The sequence below is a fragment of the Amphibalanus amphitrite genome, unplaced genomic scaffold, assembly GCF_019059575.1.
Source record: "Amphibalanus amphitrite isolate SeventyFive unplaced genomic scaffold, NRLGWU_Aamphi_draft 000175F_arrow, whole genome shotgun sequence".
NCBI lineage: Eukaryota > Metazoa > Arthropoda > Thecostraca > Balanomorpha > Balanidae > Amphibalanus > Amphibalanus amphitrite.
In genome coordinates this window covers 604464-632460 of record NW_024881670.1, presented here as the reverse complement: position 1 = coordinate 632460, position 27997 = coordinate 604464, and the positions used below count along the sequence as shown (strand labels likewise).

Here is a 27997-nt window from a genome sequence, read left to right as displayed (position 1 = left end):
GCCATAACAAATTCCATGTTCTATTGTATTGGCAAAGATAATGGCATTTCGTGTATATCCCATTTCCCCCTTGCTGTCCTACAAACCAGACCTACAAACGGATGCAGCGAGCATAACGTGCATGATTGATGTTACACCAATGTTTTGATATAACAAATATTGATTCACGCAGTCTGCGCTGGCAAAGGTCACGGCTAATAAGTAAACTGACGGCATCCGGTTCAATTTCCGGTCGTCCCACACCAATCACGTACTGTTTCCCACCTTTGCACACTAAACAGCGCTTATTTCACTGACCGTTTCAATGAAATGGCGAGTGGATGGTGTGCCTTCCGTCCGTCGCCAGGTCTTTGCTGAAGGCGTGCTTGGCGTGCTCCTCGTGATTGCCTGTGGACATCCCCGACCAGTGTCCCGTGTGGTCGGGGTCCTTGTGACTTCCGTCGGTGTAGTGCTCGTGTTGCCTTGTTGGATGAGAGGAGTGCCCTGTTGGGTGAGAGGGGTGCCCTGTTGGGTGAGAGGAGTGCCCTGTTGGGTGAGAGGAGTGCCCTGTTGGGTGAGAGGGGTGCCCATTTGGGTGAGAGGGGTGGTCCTCGAAAGAGTGAACCGCCGGACGCCGAGTTATGCGCTGTAGTGGAGCGGGGGTCAGTGCCCCGCGACTGGGACGGGTCGCCGGTGTGGGGTGAGCCAGCCAGTAATGGGCCACGGGGCTCAGTCGCTGGGACCGGGGTGGTAGCCTCGGTCGGGCGGTGGGGGTTGAAGACTCGTTACCAGTGCCGGAGAATGGTCTCTGTGTTGTTGGTCCCAGCGGCGGCGTTAGGATGGTCCGTGGTCTTCTGGTGGTCCTCGAAGGACCGTGCTCGTACGGGTGGTGACCGTGAACCCAATGCCCAAATGGTGAGTGTACCTTTCTCGGGTATTTTGTGAGCGACTCCGGAGCGGCAGTGGTCGGAGGTGCGGGAATCGGATGCAACGAATGGTATGACTTAGAAACGACCGGATGCCCATAATCCTTGTGTTTTCTTTTACCTTCTTTCTTGTCCTTGTTGTACTCATAGGTGTTTATACATCTGCTGTCGCCTTTGACGCCGTGCCTGCTGTATTCTCCGTGATTGCCAAGCTGGGTGGTGTTGGTATTATTTCCTCCGCGTTTTTGTGCCTCTGCGCCGACCTGCATGATGCCCGCTGGACCGCCATTCACACTCCTGCAACGAAACAAACACGGATTGCAGGGTAATGTGTATTTTAAAAGAAACGTAGCTGTAACATACACCAAACATTTTTCTGAACGTTCTAACGGTCGGTATTGTATTGATTTTATCGGCCAGGCCTATGGCTGATAACGATCTAACCAGATGCAACAAGAGTATGATATTAGGTATATTTTGTATCTTCTATCTCCAGGAGCGTTCCGTCTAAGCATATGCAAAGATGACCAAAAACAACAACCATAAAGAAGCAAAAAGGTAAATTAATACGCGGGCACGAATCGATTGAAAAGTCAGATGCGAGAAAACGATGGCGCGTTAGTGGACAGTCTGTATTCTTATTCGATGGCTTACAGCCGGGCATACAAGAAGCATATGCGATGGGTATCTACTGCTTCTATGATGTATAACGTAGTTCACCAAGTACACGACCCATTCCACGTAAAAACGGGCCCGTATTCGTACAGTATTGCACGCTTGTTCCAAAGACGGTCACGACTTTGAGCCGCTTCGGGAGTGTGATTTCGACCAGTGGGTCAGTCCATGCGTTTTTGCACCGTGTCCCGAGCCGGCCGGCTCTCCAGCAGTGTTATGCTGATGTGGGAAGCTGCTCCCCGATCCCAGCTCCGAGCTGATGCCTGCGTGTGTCGCTGGTCTGCTATCGCCTCCTTTTTGTATTATGAAACTGGGAATGCCGACTTGCTGTAACGGTTCGTTGTCACTGGATTTTACCAGCAGTGTGCCGTGGTGCTGTGGTCTCAGAGAGCTGTCGATGCCTGCCTGGTCAGAAGGCTCCGTTCCTGTTCTTGGCTGTCTGGAATCGCTGAATGGTAGGGTATCTTTCCTCTGAAGACTTGTTTTATTAAAGTCCGTATGAAGTGAAGAGTTGGACGGTCGCGCCGGTCTGGAGACGTTCGGATCTTCCGGCGGTCTGGAGTTGTTGGCTGACCGGGAGGTCGCGGTCTGCTTCAGCTGCTGACCAGCAGTGACCAGGAGCGGATGGTCCGTGGTCCCCAGCGGTGGTCCGCCCGCCTCGCGCCTGGCGAAGGACCGGTGGCGTTGGTGGTCGGATTGGGACGGAATACCCACGGTTAGTCGTAGGTCCTTTCGATGCCTTAACCCTAGTGTGTACTGTCAACTCCGGCAAGCATATTTTAATCTGACCTCTAAACCAGATCTAAGCACATTGCGATTCGAATAGCTGTTTTGAGGACACAAACACGCAGTTCATACCTACTCTTCATGCAGAAATATTCAATGAGCATAGTTTGTATCCAAGAACCGTTTTTGATCACACTCTCTTTTTTTGCGTGTGTTGTTAAGAAAACCGCGGCACGCTGCACCGCAAAACTTGGCAAAGTTTATTATAAATCAATTTCAATACAATCAATTTCAATTTCAATATTATAAATCAATTTCAACACAATTTCAATGCTCAGATCATCAATACGGATCGATTGACATGCAACATGGCCTTTTCTGCTCAGATCATGACATTGACCTGAGGTCATGACCTTGACAGGTCAAATTTTACAGTTGACCGTTTTAGGTCAACTTATAGTTTGTCGATACTTCTCGACAAGAGAAACACGATGATGGCCAGATATATGTCATTAAATGATTGACGCAGAAGTTATTGCAAAAATGGTTGGAAACATTGTTTTGCCAAAATCCGCCTGTTAAGGTGACTTATACCACATGTGGGCCAAACCGTTGACTTGAAATCAAATCTGAGGCTATGTTGGTGAAAGGGCCTTGAAAGAGCCATCGAGCGCTTTTCCACGACTCATAGCTCTTTCAGTCACGAGATATACTATGATTTGTTACAAACTATTAAAATCGAGGAAATTGTAGTTACGTGATAATTTTACCTTTGGTGACCTCCACTGACCTCAGCGGTGATCTGATCGAAAATGTATCTGTGTCATTCTGAAAGATCTTACAGCGAACTATCTATTCCTTTTTCCCTATCTTACCAATCTTATTACATTATCTTAATCCTTTATTACTATCTTATTAATTTATTATTTGTTGGCTTATTACTTATTACTTCTTTCGGCTAGTTATATTAGCTTTTAGATAATCGTGCGTGGCCAAACCCCCCCCCCCCCCCCCACGCTCCCGCCCACCATGGCGAAGTTGGCCGAGACCCAACGAGTACGTTCGCCCCGAGTACGTGGGCGAAGACCCTCTTTGCTGTTCCTGGACATGCCCGTTCTTACCGTGCATAAACCCAGCGTTCCTTGTATGTATATAGATAAGAAGAGATATGCCATTTTGCTCACACGCCTACTGATCACTGATCTGATCACTGATAAGCGCTCACTCAATATGTTGCTTGCGCCTTGCGGTGTTGCTTTGCGAATCCCCAACACTCCATTAATCATCCCCAATGGTGTTTATGTGATAAAGTATGGGTCCGTCCTGATTTTGCGTTTTGTTTTTGGTTTTCTGACAATGGTTTTAGGATATGAAATGTTGCCAATAGTAACAGTTTTTCCCTCTTCAGGTTCAGATGACTTAGATTTAGATATTATTTTATGTTAAGTATTCAATATCATGCCGTTGAAATGTTATTATTTTAGTTAAATTGTTACTAAAACTGCTACCAAATTAGCGTGTACATAAATAGCAATCATCATATAATCCATGCACGTGAAATTAATTCCATGAAATTGAGCTTCATTTTGCGTAGGAATAATTACTTACGGATTTTTTCGTTTGTCGAATGTATAGTTGAACGTCTTGCTGGTCTCCTGCAGACTGACGCTGCCGCGCGATTTGCGGAGTCGGCGCTGACTCTCGCTCTCATTTCGGCTCCCTGTACAGAGAAAGTAAGGAAAGTCAATTTCATTTGTAGATCGTCTACGTGTGTTACAGGGTAAGCGGTGGCTTCATTCATCATTTCATAAATTTCATTTAATCATGTTTTATACCGAGATTGTCTGTAAATCTCCTGAAAAGTATTAAAGCGCTTTAATGATATGCATTTGTCGTTACCAAAGAAAACGGCGTTTCCTACCACAAATACGACGTGTATCTTACCGTCATTTTTGTATAGCTCGGTATTGTTGGTTTTATCTTGCTGGGTTTCTCTGTTTTGTTTGATGTTTGTGTCTCTTGTAGCATGGCTGGCACCAATTACAATATCTGGGTGATTACCTGTGAAGAAATACTAAAAAGTAAAGGGTTGTCCTTGCTTGGCACTTGGCCACAAAAACAATATCTGAAAGCAAAGATACAGAGTAACTTAACTGTACACATTTCATATTATTTGATGAAAGAAATGAACCCTACGAGACGGAATGAATTGCTTTCTTCATTTTCACAACCTTTTTCTCAATACAAAGGAAACAAACTTATGGCTATCCGACGTTTACATAGGTATATGAAGTTCAATGCATAATAGTCAAATGATCGCGCTAGGTTATGTAAGGTGTAGGCATTTACATAAATGAATAGTGCAATTGCATTGTCCTGTGAACTGGTGAGAGGCACCCATTAACCCTCGCCCTGGCAGGGGGGGGGGGGGGTCGATGCGACCCCCCCCTAAGGTTTTTCGAAGATAGCGTAAAAACGGCGCTGCCAAATTTGGCACAGCCTATGGGCAACCTTTTTACATATGACCTGAAAATTTCAGGTCCGGGTGACCTTGGGTCAGGTCACCAGGTCAGAAAAACCGGTACAAGGTCATGGTCAAATTTCAATTTTCTTTTTGCACCTGTCCAACTCACAGTTTTGGACTGATTTCCTTCAAACTTTCAGGATGTGCTAAGTTCGCCGAGTTGTATAACATATAGTTCGGGTTTTTTTTTTACGTCACTGACCTGAGGTCAGTTAGAGGTCATTACGTCGTAATGTTAAGCCTATGGGAAAATACTAAATTCGGAAAATATTGGAGATAGGTATCCGCTTCGTTATATCAGTTTTGTGCTTTGCAACCACAGTACTTAACAGCAGGTCACTTGGTGCTTCTTTGTTTGGTGTACTTATCCATGGGTCAGGTCAAATGAGGTCAACTGAGGTCAAATGACGTTTTTGCCAATAACTTGGCACATAATGACGCTAGAGCTTAAAAAATGGTATCATTGTGTTCCTGGTGATCAGCCGAATCGAATGATATGCAATACGATGCAATTTGGTTAACTTGAACTTAATTAATTAATTAAAGTTTACTTAAAATTTAAGAAAAACTTTAAGTACAAGTAAGCAAGCTAAAAAGTATAGCATTCGACGCGCCTTGACGTGCTGAGTTCACTGGTGCTTTTCTTTTTGCTCTATCTTAATTAGATCAAAAGTTATAAGCGAAAAACCTTTGACCTGTTTTTAGCGTAATGTTTACATTTATACCCCCCAAAACCCCCTAAATATTGCCCTAGAGCAACCAAATTTGCACAGGGGCGAGAACTCCAGGGGGCCCACCTACCTACCAAATTTGGTGTTTCTATGTGCCATAGGAGCCAATCGCGAGGGGAGGTCGCATCGACCCCCCCCCCCCCCCCCCCCGCCAGGCCGTGTTATGAAAAATGCCCTGCCAGGGCGAGGGTTAATACATCCATCAATATGGCGGCAATCATCGCACAACGCACCACCCGCGTTGAACGAAGAGACGAGGGAATACGATAACCATGCATGCGGTATATAGGCATGACACTATAGTTTCTGACACAATGTGCGTATACGTGTGCGGTATCCTGTCATGGCCGCCCACAGCTAATGACACCTGTTCCGACGGCAGGTGAAGGCCGTTTCCGTCACGCAGAATCGCGGGTGGGCTATGAAGCTGAACCCTGTTACTAAAACTTGCACCCATGGCTTATAGCAAAAAAGTAAATTAGTCAGGAGAGCATTCACTTTTTCTGGAGATGAGGTCACCTGGTGAGCTCTTATAGTGACTTGAGACTGCAATTTTCACATATGCAGAAAGAGGGACGATAAAGATATTTCAAGAAGGCAGTTTTTTACATTTGGAAAATAAATATTACACCTTAGGTGGACGGGTTGCTTAGAATTACAGCAACCAACTACCTGCGCTTTGCTTATGACATGAGCTCACCGATCGACCAATTTCGACTACCCATTCAATGCATTCACCAACGTAATGTTCTGCTCTGTCACCATGTCAGATTTTGTGACGTTTGTTTCTGCGATTCGGTTGTTGACTTTCGACCTCATTCGTGCAACCCTTGACATCATCTAAGGTTATTGACCGTTCGACGGGCTTGTGACAGGGATTCGGAGTCAGCCACCCAAACCCGCCAACAACACTCATCCGAGCCGAAAAGCGCCCACAAAAAGGAAGTCGTGAACTTAATCACCAAAATGAAAAAAGCCTAAATTGACACGGTCAAAACTGCTAACTGAGATGTGTCCCTGCCTTGAGCAAAACCGTGAGCCGTAAGTAATCACAAATCCGACCTTAGATGAACATTTTTTAGAAGCTCCCCACTCACCAATGGAGACTGTGACGCCGACGCGGCGCTCTGTGCCGGAGGTATTGGTGCTCCTCCGCAGCCTGTCGTCTGTGTCCTGGGTCTCCCTCAGGCGGGCCAGTCTCGGCTCAGAGCCGCCCTGCACCTCTCGCGTGGTGTTCCGATCCAACAGGGTCACGTTGTGGATTCTATCCACCCGCTCGCGATCTGTGTCGTTCTTCTGCAGAGAGACGTTGATCTCTGGCGCTGAAATTGATCGGGAGGACACGCGGTCACCGATCGTGGGTGGGAGATGCGATGACAAAACGTTGTCACTCGCAGCCCGCAGGTGGTAGGAAGCAACGTCCTTAAATATTGAACTGTTATTTCCACGCTAAAGGAGTATAGTTAGCAAATACTTTTAACTCCAGTCCAGATTCACCCGACAGATCTGTACCGCTGAGTGCCCGCGGACATGGAATCGATTAATCGATTTAGATTCGCTGCTGATGTGAGTCTCATAATTATGATCGAGCAATTATTGGTCTGCTTATACACTACAATATTTCCTAAACATAATTACCACTAGTGGTGTCAATTTCAGAAAACCTATGTCCAAACTCCAAAGTCCGTCTAATGTCCAATGCTTACGTCGACTGTCCGTCCAAAAATGTCCAAGCCAGCCATTTGTCCAAAGATGTCCGACACCTACGCAATAGTTTACACTCAACACTGTTATTCAATTTGCTTTTCATGTACCGTTACCAGCTCAAAAGTGTTAATCATATGGAAAGCTGACCTTTCTAATAGCCAATGTTAAACACGATTACTTTTTAAAAATGTTGAGGTGTAGCAAGCGATTGTCCAAAGTTGTCCAAAGCCTGCTGCCATTGTCCAACTGAATTCCGAATTGGACATTGGACAAAATCGGAATTCCGAAGATTCAAGTTCCGATTGACACCACTAATTACCACCGACCATGGTCGTTGATTCTTGTTATAGTTAGTTTAAGTCATTATGACGATATAACATATTTGACTCTCAATATCAAACGTCTTGCATGCTCTCCCAACCGTATCCATGTGTTGTGTAATTTGCAGATTGGTTGCACTTTGTGCTACCGCTTATATCATTTATTATGACCATGGTTGATAATGAGGATGAGTAGGTATCTACCTATGTTTTACCGAACTCACTTGCATGATCTTGCTTGAATACACTTTCAAAAAGCCTGGCAGCTTTTCCTGTGCCTGTGGACCCGAATCAGGAATGTTAGGTCACTAAAGAACGGTCAGGTAATTTAAGGCCAAACTTGTTTCTTTACCAACTCGTTGAAAGAACTCGAGGATACCAATAACTGCACCGCTGTATACTCATATAGATTTTCATGAGTTTTTTCCATACGCTGTTCAAAGAGCTGATCAATTACCAGAACTGCAAGTCTTGGACGAAGAAAACAACTATAGTGGAAACGCTGCCGAAGAAATCTTCAGACTCGTGCTTCCGTAAGCCCCTACAATAAACATAACACAGCTAACATGTAATAAGAAGCCTCATCGACATTGCCTGTGGCTCCATGGTGCGCTGGAAACGGCGTGGTCTGGCTCCAGACGGGACGGAGGAAGAGTGTCGTGTGTGACGGGTACCAGGAGAGCGGCCGGCGCCGCCCCGCCATCCCGCCAGGCCACGCCCTCAGCTTGCTGCTCCTTTTGAACGGCTTCGTATTGCGACGCTCCCGGCGGGTTGAAATGGCTCTTGAGGCACGACCGAGCACCCAGCGAGAGCGGCGGCCCGGACGAGCGCTGGGCAGGAGGCTCTTGGTTCTGGTACGTGGCGTGGGTCGCCTCAGATGACGTCTAGGCAGTAGCCTCTTGATACCAGCGCGTGGCGTGGGGTGACTTGGATGAAACTTGGACAGAAGCCTCTTGGTTCTGTCGCCTGACGTTTGTCGGTTTAGATGACCCCGCAGAAGAGAATGCCGCTCCGCCCAGCGGCCGCTGAGCGGTTCCTCTTTCCTCAGCCACAGTAGCCGGTGACGGCTGCGCAGTGCCGGCTGTCGCCCACTCGGTTCGGCGTCACCTGGTGGCGCACAGACCACCACCAGCAGCACCGCTGACCACCAGCTGCACAACCGCATCGCTGACGCTCCGACGGAGAATGTCAGCGCCGTCAGCGGCCACCGGCGGCCGCGCTGTCACCCGGACACACTGGGTCAAATACCGCGCTGGCGGAGGGGGCGTCCGTCTAACGACCGGCTCCGCCGCAACAGCCACTGTCGACGGGGAGGATGTCGTTGGGTACGTCGTGGCAGTAGTGTGATTCAGTCGTCTCCACGTGCAAGACTCAGATCGCGATTCCAACCACCCAGCCGTGTGTCACGGAGACGCTGGCACGGCGACACAGTCTTGTTACGTGCAGTCCGAGTCCGACGGTATACAATCTTGTCGCATTATTGCGTTAGACCTCACAACAAAACTTGGACGCCGTCATTTTAGGTAGGTATAGAAAGAATGGACCGACGATGATTGAAATTGTCTGCCGGCTCTAGTTTTTGCCATGAAAGGTTACTCGACACAGACTCGACATCGGGATCCGGTATGGCACCGCTTGTGTTCTGACGTCAAGAGATGAGCCTCACAAAGCCTTACCTGACAGGTGATGACAGTGACGCCGGGAACCGACCGACCACGTCACCGTAGGGCAGGAGCTGTTGTGGTATTGTGGTCTTGGTTCGTGGCATTATAGGATGCAAGTGGATGGCAAAACTTCTCACAAAATTTGGATTTAGGCGCTTTGTAACTGCGCAACGCAATGATCAGTTATATGTTCGAGTAACTGTTGAATATAATGCAGCATAGGTATCACAACATGTTTCTAGAAAGGGAGTACTTGTATCCGGATAGCCGATGAATCCATTTTAGGTAGGTCATGTCGCCGTACTGTCAATTAACGCTCTGCCGAGCATTTCCAGCTCGGGTTTCAGAAGCTGTAGACGTTCATGTCAGCGGTAGTGAGCATACAATCTCCATTTCTAAGGACATCATACCCCTATCTTCTCAGTTGTCCGATTACGCTATCTTGCCGTCGCCGTGCTGTGCGGAACAGCCTACCTTACGGCGCAATGCTGCACCGGCGGGTCTCCAAGCGTTGCGGGACAGTCTACCTTCCAGTCATGAGACGGGCGGCGCTCCATGACTGCCCGTGCCAGCCTTTTGTTCGACGGCGCAAAATTGTATAATTGTTCTCGGCTCTATGTAGCATGTCGGTTTTAATGCTTTCATTTGCTAGCGGTATATGGAAAGGTCATATACTCGTACAGTTAACACTGGCCCGTAATAGGGTGGGTGCGTGGGGGGGGGGGGGGGAGTCGAACGGGCCACCCTCGGTTTTTCACGAATAACTGGCGTAAAAAGCGGCCGATCGCGACGAAAGTTTCAGCACACTCGAGTTAACCAACTTTAAACATACCCTTAGAATTTCATGACCCAGAACCAAATGAACATTGACCTGTGATCTATTTCTCGAGACCATATTTGTCACGGGCAAAACTCTCGCTTTTTCCGCAAAGCTCTAGCTCGATCAGGGGCCAAACGGCAAGGTTGGATAAAGACAGCTTGGATAAAGGCTTCGCAGCTGACAAAACACCAATACGGGCGAGGGTTAAATTATAACCAATTCGATTTACCTTCGTTGATTCACTTACCTTCTACCTATTTAAAGTGCGTTCGAATTTCAAGGACGACATTGTTACAAAAGATGCACGCATGCAGTGTTGCCTTCTCCCACATCCTGTTCCAAGAGCGGCCGTACATATTTGGTTCATGTTGGTCACCTTTAGATTTTCGAGTTGGAACACTAAAAACGCTGTGTTGTTGACAGCTGTCACGGCTTCGGTCGTGACACATGGATCTGGTATAAAAATAATGATGTTTTTTGTTCTGTATTGAGCCTCATGATAAATGTTAGTGGTAGTGTACGCCGTAAACTCAGTAAAGATAACTTGTTTGAACGACTCTGAAATATTTCTATGCAAGACACACGGGTGATTTCTGCTTTACTAATGGCTGCCCACATGCGTGAATATAACAAAGGATAAGCATAAAACAGCACTAATGTCTAAGCCTCGAGCTTCAGAGCAAGCAAATATCGTATGCCCGTACTCACCTGCTCCCGTCTGGTTCCGTACGATAAGGCAGACTTCACGGTTGTCGTCAGGCTTGCATATTGTCTGGTTCTTCGGAACTGGAAAAAAATGAATTCGTCACATTCATTATGAACACAACAAGCAAATCATTTGTCGTCATCGTAGCATGTCTGTTACAGTGCTATAAGTGGCTAATGGATAAACCTCGTTTTTTTCGTGTCATGCCTTATGAATAACATTTGAAAAGAGCAACAATGTGTGAATAGGTGGCAATAAGGTTGATAGTTCTTTTTCAGGAACCTTCTGACGGTACGTACATACTTTGGAAGAACAAAGGTAATATAACATGAATTCTGATTATATGAATAGCACGTTTACCGCTGTCTCTTGGACCCCCAACCCCGCGATGCGCTGCACGGGCAATTATTGGGCTTCCGCGGCGGCTCGTCCATCGCATACTGACTGACCTGCATTGTGTGAGATATTTTTGGAGCGGAGGTGTTCGCGCGCCGTGCTGTGGAACTTGTCACTGCTGATGCCGTCCAGGGGCGGGTGAGGAGAGACACCGCAGTCGCCCTCGGCAGTGGCAGTCTCTCCCCCCGCACCCCCAGCCGTTGCGGCCTGCCGGGTGGAGTCTGTAGGGAGAGGTATCTGTCATTCATGACCGTTAGAACCAAGTACATACGTCAAATTAGACAGGCGAGTGTTTTAATGGCTACATTTGCAGAAATTTAGGCTGGGTGTGACACCAGTTATAAGATCAGAGCCGACTTAATATCATTCAGCGAAAGCTTTAGGTGTCGAATGTCGATGCTAATTAGAATCTGTGACGGCTCTTTTATAAACTGCTCCGCCGTTTTATTTTACTTGTCTTTCAATTCAAAGATACGAGTGTTCGTAACTGCACGTATACATATAAACCTAAAATATCCACCCTTTACAAAGGAACATGTCGCTGTAAGATAACCTTGATTCCTTCCCCGTCGACGTGTCCCCGCCAATCTCACCATTCGACGTCGCGTTGCACGCGAGGAAGCTGTGCGCGCTGTGGGAGGCAGGCGGCTTGTCGACCCCGCCGGCCGCTGTACGCGATAAGACACCGCCGAGAGTGCGCGTGACGTGGTCGTTCCAGCCGATTCGGTCAATGGTCGTCAACTTCCTGGCACGCTCAGTGGTGTGGTGGTCCTCGGTCTGGTTGGAGGGATGATGGGAGATGCTTGCAGTCGGCGCAGCCTGCGCAGCTGAGACAGACACAAAGCAGTGGAGAGGGGCTCAACAAGCTGTATGTAATATACGTATGTTATATGTAACATGCAGCAATCCGGAGATGCGGCCGCAACCGATACGCTTTTAGTCTGGCGGGACATTTTCTGGCCGCAGTAAATATTTTATAGGCAGTCGATTGTAACACGACTAGATAGGTAGGTGCCTTTAGGTATAGATGGGCATGGGAAAGTTCGAATAACTAAATATGTAATATGCATTTAAAACAAGGCGTTTAAATGCTCGCGGGCACTTTGCGCTTTTCGCTACCCCCTGACGAACATTTGCGATAGTTCGCGAGCGCTTAGAGATTAGAGCACGAGACTTCCAGTACCCCATCCATTTGACAAACATCCAGTGTATGTTGACCTTTTGTGACCTAAAATGACCTTTGGATGACCTTGACACACGATATGTCTTATCTGATGCATTCGTTATAGCCGCTGATCACAAATATGACATCCAGTTTGCTCGAAGCGTTCATTTAGAACCTCCTAGCAAGGGTAGGTACTCTTGCATCGTTACCTTGTGATAGCCTTGCATCGTTACGCGAACCACAAATAGGGGTCTGATCAGCTAAAAAATGCTTCAAAACATTTTTTGATTCGGTCATAGAGAACATGAATCGGTATAATGATTCGGTATAGAGGATATTAAAAAGTGCAAAGTTTGAGGTCAATTTTGAGCATAGCCCTAACCTTGACTTTGATCTTTAACCCGCGCCCCGCTGGGCTATTCAGCCATACGCGCCCTGCTGGGGGGGGGGGGGCAGATTCTGCCCCCCCCCTGTCTAACTTCCGAACCGATGGTCGTAGAAAGACGGGGAAAACGGCAATCGAAAGCTCTCAACAAGGCGGATCTTAAGAGCCCAAATTTTTTTGCTTAAGTAGGTCAGAGGTCAGGTCAAGGTCAGGTCAAGGGTACAACATGCAAGTTTCTACAGTTTCGGCCTTGCACCGTAGTTGCCGAAGAATGGACTGAGACTGATTGCCCAAAACGTGTTCTTAGACTACCCAGACAATATTCGTTGCATACAATGTCATTCAAAGGTCAAGGTCAAGGTCAGGTCAGGTCAGGTCAGGTCACCAAAAACAAAATATAGAAAAGGGCATGTGCGACACATGTTTTATGGGTCATTTTACTCATAGAATTCAATAGGCACACTCAATTAGTGATATAGACCACCTCTGGATGAATTTCAGGTCGAGGTTAGGTCAAGGTCAGGTCAAGTGAGGTCAAATTTTGAAGTTGGTTGTTAAGGCCTAAAAAGGTGTCTATCTGATGCAGTTTTTCACGGCGAATCGAATAGTGCTATCTTTGTTTCCGTACGAGGTCTAGAACTTCTAAAAAAATCATATTTCAAAAATTTTGTGTGACGTGACGTCATAAAATTTTGAATAACTCCCACATTTTTGAACCGATTCTTCTAAAAATTGGTATGTAGGTGCACATAGACCACTTCTCTGACATATATTCCGGTTTTTTCGATACACTCAAAATTTTGGATTTTATAATCATTTTCCCAAAAAAGTCAGTTTTTTGAAAAAATTTGGGTCAAAATCCAAAATTTTCAAAAAACAGAGATAGCCATTTGATAGACAAAGTAGAATCACGTATAACCTTTTTTGTTACGTCTTGATTCCTTTAAAAATGAAGATGTTAGCGGCGTTTGAAATTTTGCCGTTTTTGAGGCGAAAATGGCGAACATGACGTCACTAAAACGTCAATTTCTCAAAAAATTTCCGACGGATGTCGCTCAAATTTTCAGGGAACGTGTCAAATTGATGTATGATAAGGTACTTAAAGTTTGACGTCGCTGGCGTAACGCGTTTAGAAGTTATTGGCGAAAAACGGGAGGGGGGGCAGATTCTGCCCCCCCCAGCGGGGCGCGGGTTAAGCATAGGGTAGACCGGGGCAAGTCGCCCCGCCGAGGTAAAACTTCTCACCGATGTTTCTCGGAACTGGCAAGGTTCTGGAGAAACATCATCTCTTCTATAAAACGTGCACTATATGATCATTATATGAGCAGACTGGAAAGAAATTGTGACGACTCTTTAGGGAGATATAGCCAAAAATGTGTTTTTGGAGTGATTTTTATGTTTTGTTGTCAGCTTATGCATCATGGCGTTCTTTTATGGTCCACATCAGGTTAACGACTTTTCTGTATTTTGAACAACTTTATCTAACGCTTATAATGCCGGCTTGGTTCGTTTTAAATTATGCCTTGCTGGAGTGCAAGGCGTTGTTCTCTGACCGAACTACGTGATGGGGTAAAACGCCCCAGTAGGTCGCGGGGCAAAACGCCCCATGGGGCGTTTTACCTCATGTGTTGTTCGGACTACCCACTTCCTGATGTTCGGTAGCTGGCTAACAGTAAGTTTCTATGCATTTATATGTACTTTTCTCAGCAACTGGATGGCAAAGGAAGTATTTTTAACATTTCCATTGCAATGATTTATTATTTGGCCTTATGAGGCAGGTGAAAAACCTGCTCATACAATAGTGTCATAGCTGAACACCTGATAGGGTGGAAGGAGCTAACTTCAGTGCCGTGCTTCCCAAGGTCTAACAGACCTCTCATATAAGATTTAAGTCAACTAGCATGTTTAATCTTTAAGCTAGAATATGGGGCTTCTTGCCCCACTCCCCAGGCCGTGGGGCGTTTTGCCCTGGGGTTGGGGCAAAATGCCCCATTTACAGTTGCTTCACAAATCACTTCCTAGCTAGGAGTTCGATCATATGTGAATGAATTTGAGGGGTGGTATTTAAAGTAAAATGTCCAAAGAACGCATTGAGCACAAATTTGGCCTTCCAGGTGATGTGGGACAAAAGTTATGTAGCAAAATAAATTATCTGGGGCTTCTTGCCCCAGGCTACCCTACTTATCATTGGCTATCTCAGGATGTGGATGTCTCCGCAGGATATCTTTTTTGATTTTGCTTCCAATCAATTTTGCCCGACTTTATTCATCTTGCCATTTTCCGGAATACACAGCTTGAGATCATCACACATGTGCTAGCTTTTGCGTTTTAGGTACTTTGACCTCTGACTTTGAAAATTGATTGACAAAATTTTGAGATGCTTTAGAACGTCTTATGAAAACCCTTCGTTTGTTACAACTTCTGTTTCTGTAGCTTCTTTATGTACGGAGTTTATTTACGCCTGGTTGGAATTACACCGCGGGCCCGGCCGGGCTAAAGAAGGTAAAATGGTAAAAAAAAAAGATTTTGACAGTCGACGCCGTCATGACGAAGGACATCGGTCCAAACTCAAATGACCATCAGCGGCAAGTGGCTAGATGGTTGACAATTATGAATTATCCCACCCACAAACGGTGCGAAGGGTGTCATTCAAGCGTGTATAAAGTGGTCATCTTTTTTTTTACTTTATGTCGTACCTTTTGCTTACGCTTCATTTGGTCCAATTTTAGACTTGACGGCATAAAGCATAAACACTAAAAGACAACATTAAAACAGAATGTGTCATGTTTGGTCACGGTAAACAAGAACGGCGAATGAAACGTTACGATGAAAGCAAACGTTTATCCCAAACACCAGCCAACTACCTAATATGACATATTCATTACCCAAAGCGAACAGGCGATCATTTGTAACCGAGTAACCCACTGCCCTTTGTAACGCTAACAGCTTCCGGGTGAACATGAACGGACCCCTGTCTCACCCCTTCCCCTCCCCAGGGATCGTCGAACGCACACTTACCAACGGCTGCGGCGGCGGCAGTGATGGCAATTAGCAGCAGTCGGGCTGTCATGGTCGCTGTAGGCGCCTCGTGTGCTCGGCAGGGACCGCGCCCGGCAGCCGACGCTCGGTTGCACCATCGGTTTGACAGCGGCCGACCTTCTGTCGAGCCGGTCAGCCCGCCCGCACCGCCGCCGGCCCCAGCCCGGTTCGTTCGCAGTGCTTGCCGCTGCACTCCTTTAGCAAGAAACGGTAGGTGTCAGTGCAGCGTGGCCGAGCCTACGGCCCCCACCGGACTCAGCTGACGTGTCGCTGTAGAGCTCATATAAAGGTCCAGTGTAGAACTGTTGGCCTGCAGGGCCCATGATTGCAGAGTTTAGAGTGCTAACCAAGAGAGCTGTCAGGTGACGTCGGGTTGTTTCAGGGTTGCCAAGCCCAGCTCTCTGGCTAGGTGTGTAAGCATGCATACCTATTCCATAAGTGCATAAATTGCACTTATGCACTTCAAAATAATATTTGGGCAAGCCTGAAGCCAACTCTACTAAATCGGCCACTGGATCCGTCTGCAAGGAGTTGTCGAAGTGGGCCAGATTGCGGACTTGCCGGGCCACGGGCAGCAAGTCGACCCTGCTGCTCACTGACTTGCTGAAGTCCAATGGCTCTGGGACATATCCAAGTGCTCGTCGACGAGTGCCGTACGACGAGGTGCAGCATTGATACCGTGGCAACATTTATGCGCCGCCCTTTTATTTAACCTTCGCCCCAGTGGAGGGGGGGGGGGGCATATGCTTGTGGCGTTTTTTTGCGTGTAAATAAAAAACCGCGGCGCGTAGCGCCGCGCCGCCTGCAGTAGCTTTTTGTACATCAATTTTGGACAATGTGTGAAATTTTTGACCCCAGGTCATGTCAGGTCAGGTCACCAGGTCAAGTTAACTGACCAAGCCTAAAAAAGTTTGCAATTATGTCCAGCCTGCAGTGTTTGTCAGAGAGGTTTTAAACTTGGTTGATTGCATGATGTTATGGGCGCCTATAACTTGTTTGTCTCGGATTTTTTATATCCGTGACCTAAGGTCAGGTCAGTGGCGTGACCTTTCCATTATAAGTCAGTGGAGAAAAACGAAAATGCCTCTAGATTTGTGTGTACGCATAGGAACAGTCCAAATATTTCAGAATCACAATGATTTGGACCACTCGTGACGATCAAGGTGTCTTTTTTGCTGATAGCCTCTAGAAAGGTCATCCGAGGTCATTTGAGGCTACGAACAGAGTTTTGCCAATAACTCTCGATTGGAAAGAGATAGAACGCTGGGGATGGCCTCATTGTGTTTTTCTTGCCGAGACGCATCGACTGATATGCAACATGACCTTTTCCGGTCAGATCATGACCTTGACCTGTGGTCAGATTATCAAATTTACCTTTCAAAGTCACATTATAGTTAATTTGACGCGTCTCGGCGAGAGGAACTCGATTCTGGCAATAGAAATGTCGTGGCCCTTTTAAGTCAAAAGTTATTGTCGAAAAACACTTTTCGTAAAAACACCTATTTTTGGAGTTTTTGCCCTCTGGAGGCTAAACCGTTGACCTGAGGTCATTTTTGATTTGACCTCATCAAAAGAAGAGTTCAAAAGCTATCGATTGATTTTTCATGCGTTTTTCTAGCTATCATAGTTCCTGAGATAATGGCATGTTTTCTGAAAAAAATTATAATGACAATTCGCAAATTTTGACATTTGATGACCTCTGGTGACCTCAATATTGCTCTAAGATGAAAAATGACGAAATACTTTCAAACACGCATCGAGAGCTATCGACTGCTTTTTACCGCGTCTCTCTAGCCCTATTAGTTTTTGAGTTAGAGGTGGGTGGCAACATATCCCCCCCCCCCCCCCCCCACTAGGGCGAAGCTGGTTGAGACTGCCACTGGGGCGCGGGTTAATAACTATTTGCCGCTCGTCGTGAATTACGTATATAAGTATACGTATAAGTATAAGTATAAGTACACGTATATAAGGTAAGTCCGTCATTGGCGACGCGTGATTAAGTCAACTGTACAAATAGCAGCGGGCAGGAAACTGGTTATCTGTGGATCTCCACTGGCCTCACGTGCTCAGGCTAGCTCACCGAGCTAATGTAAAAGGTCACGTCTGTCACCGTTCACTCGCCCACGGACACTCTACATACGGCCTACGGGTCTCATTGACCGACTTAGTGCCACTAGATCGGGAACCCCCGTCTCCAGACGGGACTCACCGTGTTGTTCTACACTCCAGTCCACCATCGCATTGAGCCATGTCGAGTCATTATGCTGACTGACTGAAGTATCATTTGCACTATTGCATCGCGATCGCATTGCCGGACAAGAGCAATTAGCAAAGCCCGCCTTTCTAGTTAGATACTTGCTAGTTGCTGTACCAGTCACATGAATAATGGGTAACGCGTGGTTCTTTGGAGTGCTGCTGTCTTCAATTTCCAATAATAAGAATGACATGAAGTTAAAGCTGGACGTAACGCACAAACGGTTAACAACAGACGTAACAACAGGTAGATATCGGGGCTACAGCAAGCCATAGGGCGAAGGTAAGTCGCGCGTAAAAACCTGTTTGGTTGGAAGCTTATTAGATTTGGTAGCACCTAATTTGGGGCGTTTAGTACGCAGATAATACATTCCACAACTCGCGCGCAGCTGGTGATTGCGCCGTGAAAATACATGTGTGATGAATCTAAATGCTTTTGTTTCCGAAAATTGCATTGCGAGTTTGATCTGAGAGGATTTGGTGCAGTGTATTATATATCCAAATGGTATTTCAGGTAAGCCTATATGATTTGTGTTCGTTGTTCACCATTGCCATGAGCTCGCTTGTCAAACATCAACATGTTTAGATCAAAAGTTGATGCTTTGAAAAATTAACTGCTTCAGCTTGTTGGATCTTGTGGAAATAAGAGTTGTACTGTCTGCAGTAGCTATATAATTGAACACTGATTTTTATATTAAAACTTAGCATGACATGGGCGGGATTATCATTATGTGATGTAACCTGCCGCTTGCATCTTGCGTCTTTCGACTTGCGATGTGGTTAATTAGCTTCAGCAATCGACGCGCTATTGAATATGCTAAAGAACATCATTTGGAATGGCCTTAAAACATTCCTGATGGGTATGTTTATTAAAACTAATAAAATACTTATGAATACACCTGTCCTGTATAGCCACGTCTCAAGAGTATCACTATACTGTCTTTCCTCACTCCTCAGTCCTCAGTAAATATAAAGGAAAACAATCTTACCTGAACTAAGCTTACGCACAACCTATCAACCTATCAACCTAAAACCTACAACCTACAACTGATGGTGGTGGGTTGTGATGATTGCTATTGTTGATAATATTGGATTTAAATACAGTAAGAATTAGCTTTTATCCATGACACACTAGGTACTAAGAAGAAGTTCTTCTATTAGATTTGATCTATACTATAAGAATGAAATCAACATTGCTGTAGTTATGTGATTCTGGCCATGATGTGAGTACTATCCACAATATTTTTAGAGATACAGTTGCAAACATGTTGATGTGACTTGGATGTTAATATGGCCTTCTCAGAGCATCCTTCCATTCAATAAGCTTGACATTAAGGTGCCCTTGTACAAGAATGTGATTTGTTCCTTTAGTTTCCCTGTGTGTCAAAGTTTGGAGTCTTTCTCCTGTTTGCAAGGTTAACTGAATTGAATATGAACATGCTTCAACTCATAGTTACAAATCCTCAAAGTGGCCTGTTTGTCTTGTGTGTGTTTTAAACAAGAACATTCAGTTTCTTGAATGATATATGAATGATGGGTACGTTAATTGGAATTTGAGAGAAATGTCAGTAGCCATTTATAAATTGAAATCATGCTGAGATCAGTGCACAGAATCCCAGAATGCTTCAAAATTAAGTTACAAACAACAAAGACCCTATAGGTAATGAAGCATTGTGAAACACCATTATAGATATATCTCATTTCTCAGACTCATGCCAGTATTTGGACCTGTACCAACTACCAACTACCATTTACACTCTTGTGCATCGGCTGATAAATAATTTCCCCATGAGAGTGTTACCCAGGACCCTTTTTTGGAGTCCACCCTGACACTAGTCACTACAGTAAAGCATTTAGTGAAACTCAAGTTTTGTTAGATATATACAATCAATATTGGTGTTGTATAGCATCTTTACATTCAGAAATTTAGCACAGAATTAGGATTAGGGGCTGAAGACCCTGTGTCTGTTCTGCCTTCAGTACCGACATGGAAATCCTATCAAATCATTTATTTCTGGTTTAGATAGCTGCTTATGCCCAGCAATTTATAGCCTATATAATTTTAAGCTCCACGTGATTCTTTGCCTATTTATCGAACTAGCGAGCTACCTACTTCAGTAGGGTTGTTTGGTGTCTGTTTGTCTGCTTTTATTTTCCTGCTATGCTTATCTGTCATATGGCATGTTTTATTTTATCTTGCAGAGTGAATCATTTCAACAGTCATCCTGGACTTGACAATGAAGGCTGAACTAAATTCAGCATCTTCACACTCTGTCCAGCTGCTCAAGTAAGTTATGTTTGTTTTTAACATTTGCAATGATGTTCCATTGTGAGCATATTATAGTGTTAAGAGCAGGGCTGCGGAGTCGGAGTCGGAGTCGGTCGGAGTCGACAGTTGTGACCGGAGTCGGAGTCGGAGTCGATTTTAGAAACCCGAGCCGGAGTCGGAGTCGGAGTCACCGAAAATCTGTCGACTCCGCAGCCCTGCTAGGTCTGCGGAGTCGGAGTCGGGAGTTGGAGTTGGTCGGAGTCGACAATTTTGCCCGGAGTCGGAGTCGGAGCTGGTTTTTGAAAGCCGGAGTCGGAGTCGGAGTCGGAGTCGCCGAAAATCCATCGACTCCGCAGCCCTGGTTAAAAGGTGCCATAAACTGGAAACTAGCAATGCCAAAATGCCATCATTGGGCAGTGGAGCTCTGATCTGTTGACGTAAAAGTTGACATTAATCTGTTGACATTAAAAGTCTTCCATGCTCTCCATGTCAATGTGAAATGACTCCCAATTTTTTCGTCTGTCTCCAGAAACATCGAGCAGCTGAAGAGTAAGTTGGGCACATCAAAATGCATACAGGGCGACCGGGACACCACCGTCGCCCACTACGAGATGCAGACCGTGCTCAAGAAGCTGCTGCTCACGGACCTGGAATATGCTCTCGATCACAAGGCAGAACAAGAGCTATGGAACACCTGCTTCAAGTGCCAGATCACACTGATGCAAACAAATGCAAAGGATAAAAAGGTGTGGTGAAGACCCACTATGTACTGCCGGTATAATGCCCGCTGTGATAGTGAAATGAATTAATAAACGAAATGAGTGAACCGATTCAAGCCAGATCTGGCTTCAATCGTCCATGGGGATGTCTGGTTGATTGGAACTGACATCAATACATGTAGCTGTGATAAGCAACTGTTGTCCAATGTGTTTTCATTTTTACATGAATTACGACGCACATCTTTCACTGAAGTTTTCCGCTCGTTCCGTCAGATTGGCGCCAAACAGAAGGAGTGGCAGGCGACGCTGCACCTGTTTCTGGATTCGGCCCTCGGCTTTTATACCGCCCTATTGAACCAGCTCTGCCAGATGTACGACATCGATCTGCCGTTCAGAAGGTCGGTAGCGGTGGTTTGGACTCAGGAGGGTGGGAAGGCATCATTCGAGGCTCTGAACTTGTATGACCGCTTAGTTTTTTTTGTGACCACTCGGTGGTATCTTATGAAAATAGGATGATTGGGAGTTAGAACATAATAATAACATGGATGAAGTATTCCTGGATAGGACACTCCATATTCCCCAACACTAGCGCCGGCGACCAAGCGGCCGCCGTGGTGGCGGAGCGCCGGAACATTCGGCGGCCGCCGCACTGGCGTGCGTGCTAAAAACGCGGTAATGGAGAGCGAAATTAGCGAGCTTTAGCTCATAAGACACGATATCAGACACTTTAAGCATATTTTTAGTCCTTTCTAAAAATAATTTTGGCTCCATTTAGTCACTGTTACATACGGAACCATTACCTGATGCCTATAAAGTGAGCCGATATTCTTGACTTGCCGATGCAAATTATCACCAAATATCATCGTTCCTCGGCAGTAAAAGAAGTCCTTATTGATAATTTAATATAAATATTAACTTATTTTCATGTTATCGCATAAAACATCACTTTGTTCTAACACTGGCTCTTCGGCTGTAATCACAAACGCTCACTTGTGAGCAGAATTTAAGCAACTTCTTAAATTAAAACTGGGAAAATAATATTTTCAAGACACTCCTCAATTCCTGTTCTTCCAGGCTCACAAAACTTTTCATCAAAATCGGATACAGGTAAGCAATTAACGACAAAAGTGTACAAAAAGGCGCGCTCCGCCCATAGCACGCAATGCTAAAATGGCGCCAACGCCCTCGCCGTCGGAAAGCTTCTACTCACTGATTCACCACCTCTCCTACTTTTCGCAGGAAAGACGCCGTTCTGTTTGGTTCGTTTGCTGACGAGAACCGGCCTCCTGCGTCAGCGCCCAGTCGCAGCTCGTGCTGCTATGTGGTCCAGGACTGTCTGGTGCACATGGGAGACATCGCGCGCTACCGAGGCCGGGCCAAGCAGGCCGAGTCATTCTATCGGTGAGGGGATGAGCTTTGGCAGGGAATGTTGAAGCTCCAGATATCTGAGAAGCGTGACCGAGTGGGGTTTTCTAAGCATTTCTGTCAACGTAGCGTAACATTCAAGTCGCATTTGGGAATCTGATCCGCACAAAGTGAACAATGGAGAATAATTCATTTTCGGCGTAAGTATTATTGTCAATGTTCTGTGTTCAGTGCTGACTGTACTGCATACTTCTTCCCTCTTTAGGTCGGTGAAATCGAGCTAAGGTCGTGACTCTGGTAGAAGCTGTACGTGGTAACCACCACTACTAATTTAAATTTGTGACTTGTGAGCTTTTATTTCTGACATCTGACCTCACCCCTGACTTCCTCTGAATGACGGACCTGTTTGACCCTACCCACGTCGCCCACAGACACGCGGTAAAGCTGGTACCCACCAGTGGCCAGCCGTACAACCAGCTGGCGCTGCTGGAGGCACACCACGGTGATCGTATCTCGCCTGTGTACTACTATGTGCGCAGCCTGGCCGTGCGTACACCGTTCCCGGCGGCCACCACCAACCTGAGCAAACTCTACAGCCGACTGGCCACGCAGGGGTGAGTGATTGGGATGTAGGGGAAGTGCAAGGGTGAGGGCGAGGGAGACTGTAGAACGTCTGTGAGGGAGCAGGGTTTAGATGCGAAAATCGTGTACTGATGTGTGTGCGTGTGGGGATGGGCAGTGTCGAATGGCTGGCTTTGTATGCTTGATAAGTGATCGAAAGGGCTAAAGAGGAGGTGTCGAAAAGGTGAAATCGATGCTACGGTACTTGCCTTTTGTTTGATAGATTGGTTGTCTATCGGTTGGTTGAGTTCAAAATACCAAAGCGAATTTTGCGAATCAACGAACATCCAATTGATGGTGGGCTTGCAAAGTACGTATAACATAGTAATGTTGTCAACTCGCTGAATAGTGTCTGATACTCGTAAAGCCCGAGTCTCAGTCCGTGCCCTCTCCGCTACCTGGATTGCACCTCACCCATTTGTGACACTCCCCCTCCCTCCCCGCAGCCCCGCGCTGGATGGCCGTCGTCACCTCTCGGCCGCCGAGTACACGATGCTGTTCCTGCAGCTGCAGGCCCGTCTGCAGCAGCGGTGTGAGCCGCGCGCCCTGCGTCCGCTCCTGATCGCCCTGTCTGCCAGCCTGCCGCGTCTGCTGCTCGCTGAGGCGCTCTCGCCGTGGAGACTGCTGCAGGTGCGTGATTACTGTTGTTGATTGGCTTCAGTGATTTAGCAACGCAGTAATGATAGGAGATCGTATAACTGCATTGAGTAACATCTAATGGGCTGATCATACGTTCTGGAGGTTAGGAGGCTGGGTGTGCGCTTTTTGTATGTGTGCAGGGGGACTGGAGAGGTCCGATATGTTGTTAATAACTTGAAGCTGTGTAACGTTCCAATGAAGCCAATTTTAGAGGATTCTGGCTTCTGTTCTGAGACTAGGGCATGGAATGAAATTGAATATCATTTCACTTACGATTACGATGTTTTCGGAAAGGCTTTGATGAGCAAACACACTTCATATCCAACGACGCCTACTGTATATTCCCATCACCTGTGCGCGACATTAATTATGCAATTCCATCACGCCATCCCGCTGTCTGTCACAACTGACCCTGCCCCACCCTCAGATGCTGGTGATCAGCGTACAGTCAGCGGCGGCGGCGGCCGGCCGGCCGGACGGCGGAGCGCCCCTGGAGCCCACCCGTCTGCCGGAGCCCCAGCAACGGCTGGTGGCGGCCGCCCTGGAGCCGTCAGCCGCCACACTGGACGCGCTGCTGCGCTGTTCGTACCGTCTGGAGACCACCGAGCAGCGCCGCCGCTGGCCGCTGCTACCCGTCGGTGAGACTCGGCGAGATGGGTGGGTGGGCTAGAGGGAGAGAGTTGAACTGTTGGAAGGACTGACTTCGGTCTCCCGAGGCTGGGTGAGCCGAGAAAAAGGGGAGGGGATCGTTTAGTTGGGACTTGATGCTGGTATGATTGATGCCGAGGAAGGCTGGGAGATGTATTTTGCTTGACACCCAAAAGACACAGAAGGTTTATCATGAGCTGCTAACTTTTAGACCTTCTCATATGATCTTTTTACATGTTTTACTGTGAGCGGGTTGATCTCGTTTAAGCGAATTGATCATATTGAACGTAACTTTTCCAGAAGCCAAGTTATTCGTGGCGTTTACGCAATCATACTTATGAGTATCTTTTTATTTATTTGTTTATTCCCCTGTCTGCTCCCCACACACTACTAACCGATGGCCTTTTGTTTGCAGTGCGTCTGTACGTGTGCTGGCTGGTGGACTGGCCGCAGGTTCTGACCACCGAACCGTTCACCACTCGACCCCAGCTGTGGGCCCATCTCTGTCACCTGGTGAACGGGCTAGAGGTCACACCGGAAATGGTCACAGAGGCAGGTACGGAGCAGCAGGCAACCGCGTACGGAGGAACGGGAGAAAGGGAAGCGTGGCAGGGTGTTCTGCTGCTTGTGATGGCGCTTGAACGTTAACTAGCGGATTTCGTAACTCCGTTTTGATTGCAGATGCATTTCCATTTCGTAATCCCATTTCGACAGCTAGCTATAAAATTTTCTCTTTCTAGTACTGTAAAGCAATTTATTCGGAGACGGTATGACCTGGAAGCTAAATGATATAGCAGTGGTCATGCCTGTCTGTGAACAAATAGTGGAAAGAAAGATTGCCGACAGCGGCCGGCCAAAGTCGCAGTGTCTGGCATTAACCCTTACTTTCTGTGCGTTTTGAAAGTGTGACTCAATTACAACACTTCGTATATTCTTCTCCCTACAGTGGAGAACAGCCTGCCGCTGCCCGAGGACGTCGACCTGGCGGGGTTCCTGCCCCTTTCCGGCTGTCAGCGCACCCTCCGCCTGGCCCGGCCGCCCGTGCCGGCCGCCGCGCAGGCGACCGTGCGCTCCGGTCGCCTGCGGGCCGCCTGCCAGCGCGTGACCGGGTCCGGTGTGGTCTGGGGCGCCGCGCCGGCCGGCAGACTGGAGACGGCCTATCAGACCGAGCCGAGCGTGGTGCTGCAGCAGCTGACGCTGGCCGAGAGCGGCGCAGACTCCTGGTAAGGAGAGATGAGGGAAAGTTTTATGGGCAGAAAGTGAACAGTACTGGTACATTCTTGAGGGAAACTTATAGTGGGATTGTTACCATATATCCTCGCCTGGATGCGTCTGGGGTTAGCGTGGTAAGAACTGCTCCAGGGCTCCCGCTTATAGAACGTTAAAAGGCTGGGATGAGCAGAAAGTATCGCTGACAGCATGGTTTTATGTTGGTCTTGACTTAAAAGTTGACTAAAAAAGAGGTTCCTTAAAAGTGGATTGCTACCCGTCCACATCGCCATCTTTCACGCTCCTCTTCTTGCCCCCAGGCCGCCGACCATCGGCCCGGAGACAGGCCAGGATCCAGCCTCTCCATCGGAGCAGCTGACACCGGGCGCCGGGGACCCGGCACAGACCGGTCGTCCCTCCCACCAGCCGGTTGAGACCAAGGGAGGCATACTGAAGGCAGAGGTAAGAACGATTTTGAACGACTGAGGTGAAAACTGAGCAGTTGCGTGAGCTCATTGATGGGCTCAAACTCAGTGTTCTACCTGAAAGTTTCGGCTCATACAATTTGAGATGTGGAATCTGCATTATTGGTGGCCATACTCTATTCCTAGGTATCTGTAGACTCTTAAAGTCTGACCATTGAACCTCCGTTTCAGGGCGGTGGCACGGGCCGACGTCGTCAGAACGTGGCTCTGCAAGCTCTGATGCGGTCGGGCCCTCGTCCTGCTCCACCCGGAGACGAGCCGCGCTCCCGGGAGAGCAGACAGGTAACCTTCCGCACACCGTCGCCACCGACTCCGGCACAGACTCCGACCCCGAACGTGCCGCGCCCGGCACCGGTGGACAACCGCCCGCCCCGCCTCTGCGAGCCGCGCCGTCCGCCGCTGGGCCCGGCCGGCCTGTCGGGCGGGCTGGGACCGGCCGGAGGACCGGCGCCGCCCGCCGCCGGCGTCTGGCCGCCGCCTCGACCCCGTCACCCCCTCGAGGACTCACCACCGGCGCACTTCAACCCGAGTGTTCCACCGCCGGGCTGGAGCGGCGCTCAGCCGGCTGCCCAGCCGCAGCCGCCCCCGCCCCCGCCGCCGCCGCCCCAGGAGCCGCTGCGACTGCCGTGGGGCGGCTGGGCGATGGCCGGCCCGAGCGCGCAGCAGCCCAGCCCGCTGGCGGCCATGCTAAGTCAGGTGCGGGTGCCGGCTCCGGCTCAGGGTCCGGGACCCGGCCCGGAGCCGCCCGGACGCCGACCGGACGAGCTCGGCGTCTACTCGCTGTTCCCGAGCGCCCCTGCTCCGGAGATGACCTCTCGTGGCGCTGCTTACTCGCTCTTCCCATCGGCCGGCATGCAACATGTGAGTACGAACACGGCTTTTCATTCACCTTGAGCAATATTTTAGTATGTACCGCTTTCGCGATAGTTTGTTCAGTATGCCTGATAATGCTCCCTCTTCTCCGTCACTTATCAACGGCAGTGGCGCATATATTCTGTTGCCGATGTGTTTGACACTGACCTCATTCTTTTTCGGTTCGATTACACAGCCGCTGTGGCCGTCGGCGGGACCGTCGCCTCTGGAGCGTCTGATCGAACAGCAGCGACAACAGAGTCGACGCGGTGACCCGTGACTCGACCTGGCGTGACCTGACCTGAGCTGACCTGATGCCTAACATGGCTTGGACCGGACTGAACCGGCCTGCCGCTGACCGTCACAGCACACCTGATCGCAAACGGGCTGCCGAGGCGCCCAAAGAACCGGCGCAGCTGCCGAAGGCTGGAGCCACCTGACGAGGCCAGACCCGCTGGCTGGGAAAGCTGCACGGTGTGGGAAGGCGCCCTGCAGCCGCTGCTCCTTTAGCTGAGCAGACGTAGCGCCGACCGAACGCAGACAAGCTGTACACGCACTGCCGACGGGCCTTGAATCTATCTGACTGGCGTCTCAGACCTTCCCGGTTCGGGACCGCGGAGGTGGAGTTTCGCCGGGAGATGGCGACGGTGGCGCCACCTGTTTCGGCGCCGCTGTTTGGGGTAGTTGATCGGCCCGCCGTGTCTGGCGTATTTGATCGGCCCGTAACGTGGAATGGTGCCGTGGTGGGGTAATGTGTGGATCTTGAGCCGAATCTGAGGGCACAGCAAGTCGCTGTTTGACCCCGATCGGTGGCTGGGTGACCGTGAGCTTTTCTGAGGGTGCTATCACAAGCTGCGCTGGCTGATTTGTTGGGAGGAAAATCGAGATGGGACAACCGCAATACTGACTGGCATGGGATTTGCCGAAGATGAAGTGACACCCATTAGAAATCCTACAGCGTTTTCGTGGACACTGGTTAAATTATGTGTCACTGATTGGTGGCGAGCACAAATTAATGTTGGAGCAATAAATCTACGAATTGCTACATAGTTCTTGTTATAGGGGAGAGAGGTCATATTGCGCCACGTTAAGGATATCGGCCTATTGCGGCTAAAGTTGACCAGCTGTCATGCTTGATGATATCTCAAATTGTACCTCAGTTATTTTGGCATCA

General features: G+C 48.0%; 2 protein-coding genes across 4 annotated transcripts; one reads left to right on the top strand and one right to left on the bottom strand.

Moving 5' to 3' along the window:
• Nucleotides 1–11: 11 nt before the first annotated feature.
• Nucleotides 12–19050, bottom strand: LOC122383865 (protein pygopus-like). 3 transcript variants are annotated; one of them, XM_043370670.1, is made up of 9 exons: nt 19006–19050; nt 15743–15958; nt 11768–12001; nt 11228–11395; nt 10781–10858; nt 6659–6883; nt 4251–4367; nt 3915–4026; nt 1227–2244 (listed from the first exon to the last, which is right to left on the bottom strand). In XM_043370670.1, exons 2-9 carry the CDS (start codon nt 15792–15794, stop codon nt 1698–1700), a joined length of 1533 nt encoding a protein of 510 aa, XP_043226605.1. In that variant the 5' UTR covers nt 15795–15958; nt 19006–19050; the 3' UTR covers nt 1227–1697. The 3 variants fall into 3 exon arrangements, with proteins under 3 accessions (XP_043226604.1, XP_043226605.1, XP_043226606.1); XM_043370669.1 differs by lacking the exons at nt 1227–2244; nt 10781–10858; nt 11228–11395; ... (1 more) ...; nt 15743–15958; nt 19006–19050 and adding exons at nt 12–1202; nt 7813–7866; nt 8183–8748; XM_043370671.1 differs by lacking the exons at nt 10781–10858; nt 11228–11395; nt 11768–12001; nt 15743–15958; nt 19006–19050 and adding exons at nt 7813–7866; nt 8183–9271.
• Nucleotides 18409–27872, top strand: LOC122383872 (protein SMG7-like). The gene is made up of 13 exons (XM_043370681.1): nt 18409–18530; nt 20219–20303; nt 20815–21031; nt 21278–21402; nt 22244–22405; nt 22801–22983; nt 23437–23620; nt 24057–24267; nt 24693–24833; nt 25224–25500; nt 25807–25948; nt 26143–26832; nt 27020–27872. The coding sequence occupies exons 2-13, from the start codon at nt 20254–20256 to the stop codon at nt 27101–27103; spliced, it is 2466 nt and encodes an 821-aa protein (XP_043226616.1). The 5' UTR covers nt 18409–18530; nt 20219–20253; the 3' UTR covers nt 27104–27872.
• The last annotated feature ends 125 nt before the right edge of the window (nt 27873–27997 follow it).

Excerpts from the sequence above, each read along its gene's own strand:
- LOC122383865 (XM_043370671.1), bottom strand. The coding sequence starts at position 8,753 with ATGCGGTTGTGCAGCTGGTGGTCAGCGGTGCTGCTGGTGGTGGTCTGT. Across the intron at positions 6,884-7,812 it reads ATTCAAGCAAGATCATGCAA|CGCCAGAGATCAACGTCTCT; the intron begins GTGAGTTCGGTA and ends GATCAATTTCAG. Across the intron at positions 4,027-4,250 it reads CGAGCTATACAAAAATGACG|GGAGCCGAAATGAGAGCGAG; the intron begins GTAAGATACACG and ends TTCTCTGTACAG.
- LOC122383872 (XM_043370681.1), top strand. The coding sequence starts at position 20,254 with ATGAAGGCTGAACTAAATTCAGCATCTTCACACTCTGTCCAGCTGCTC. Across the intron at positions 21,032-21,277 it reads CAAATGCAAAGGATAAAAAG|ATTGGCGCCAAACAGAAGGA; the intron begins GTGTGGTGAAGA and ends TCGTTCCGTCAG. Across the intron at positions 21,403-22,243 it reads ATCGATCTGCCGTTCAGAAG|GAAAGACGCCGTTCTGTTTG; the intron begins GTCGGTAGCGGT and ends TACTTTTCGCAG.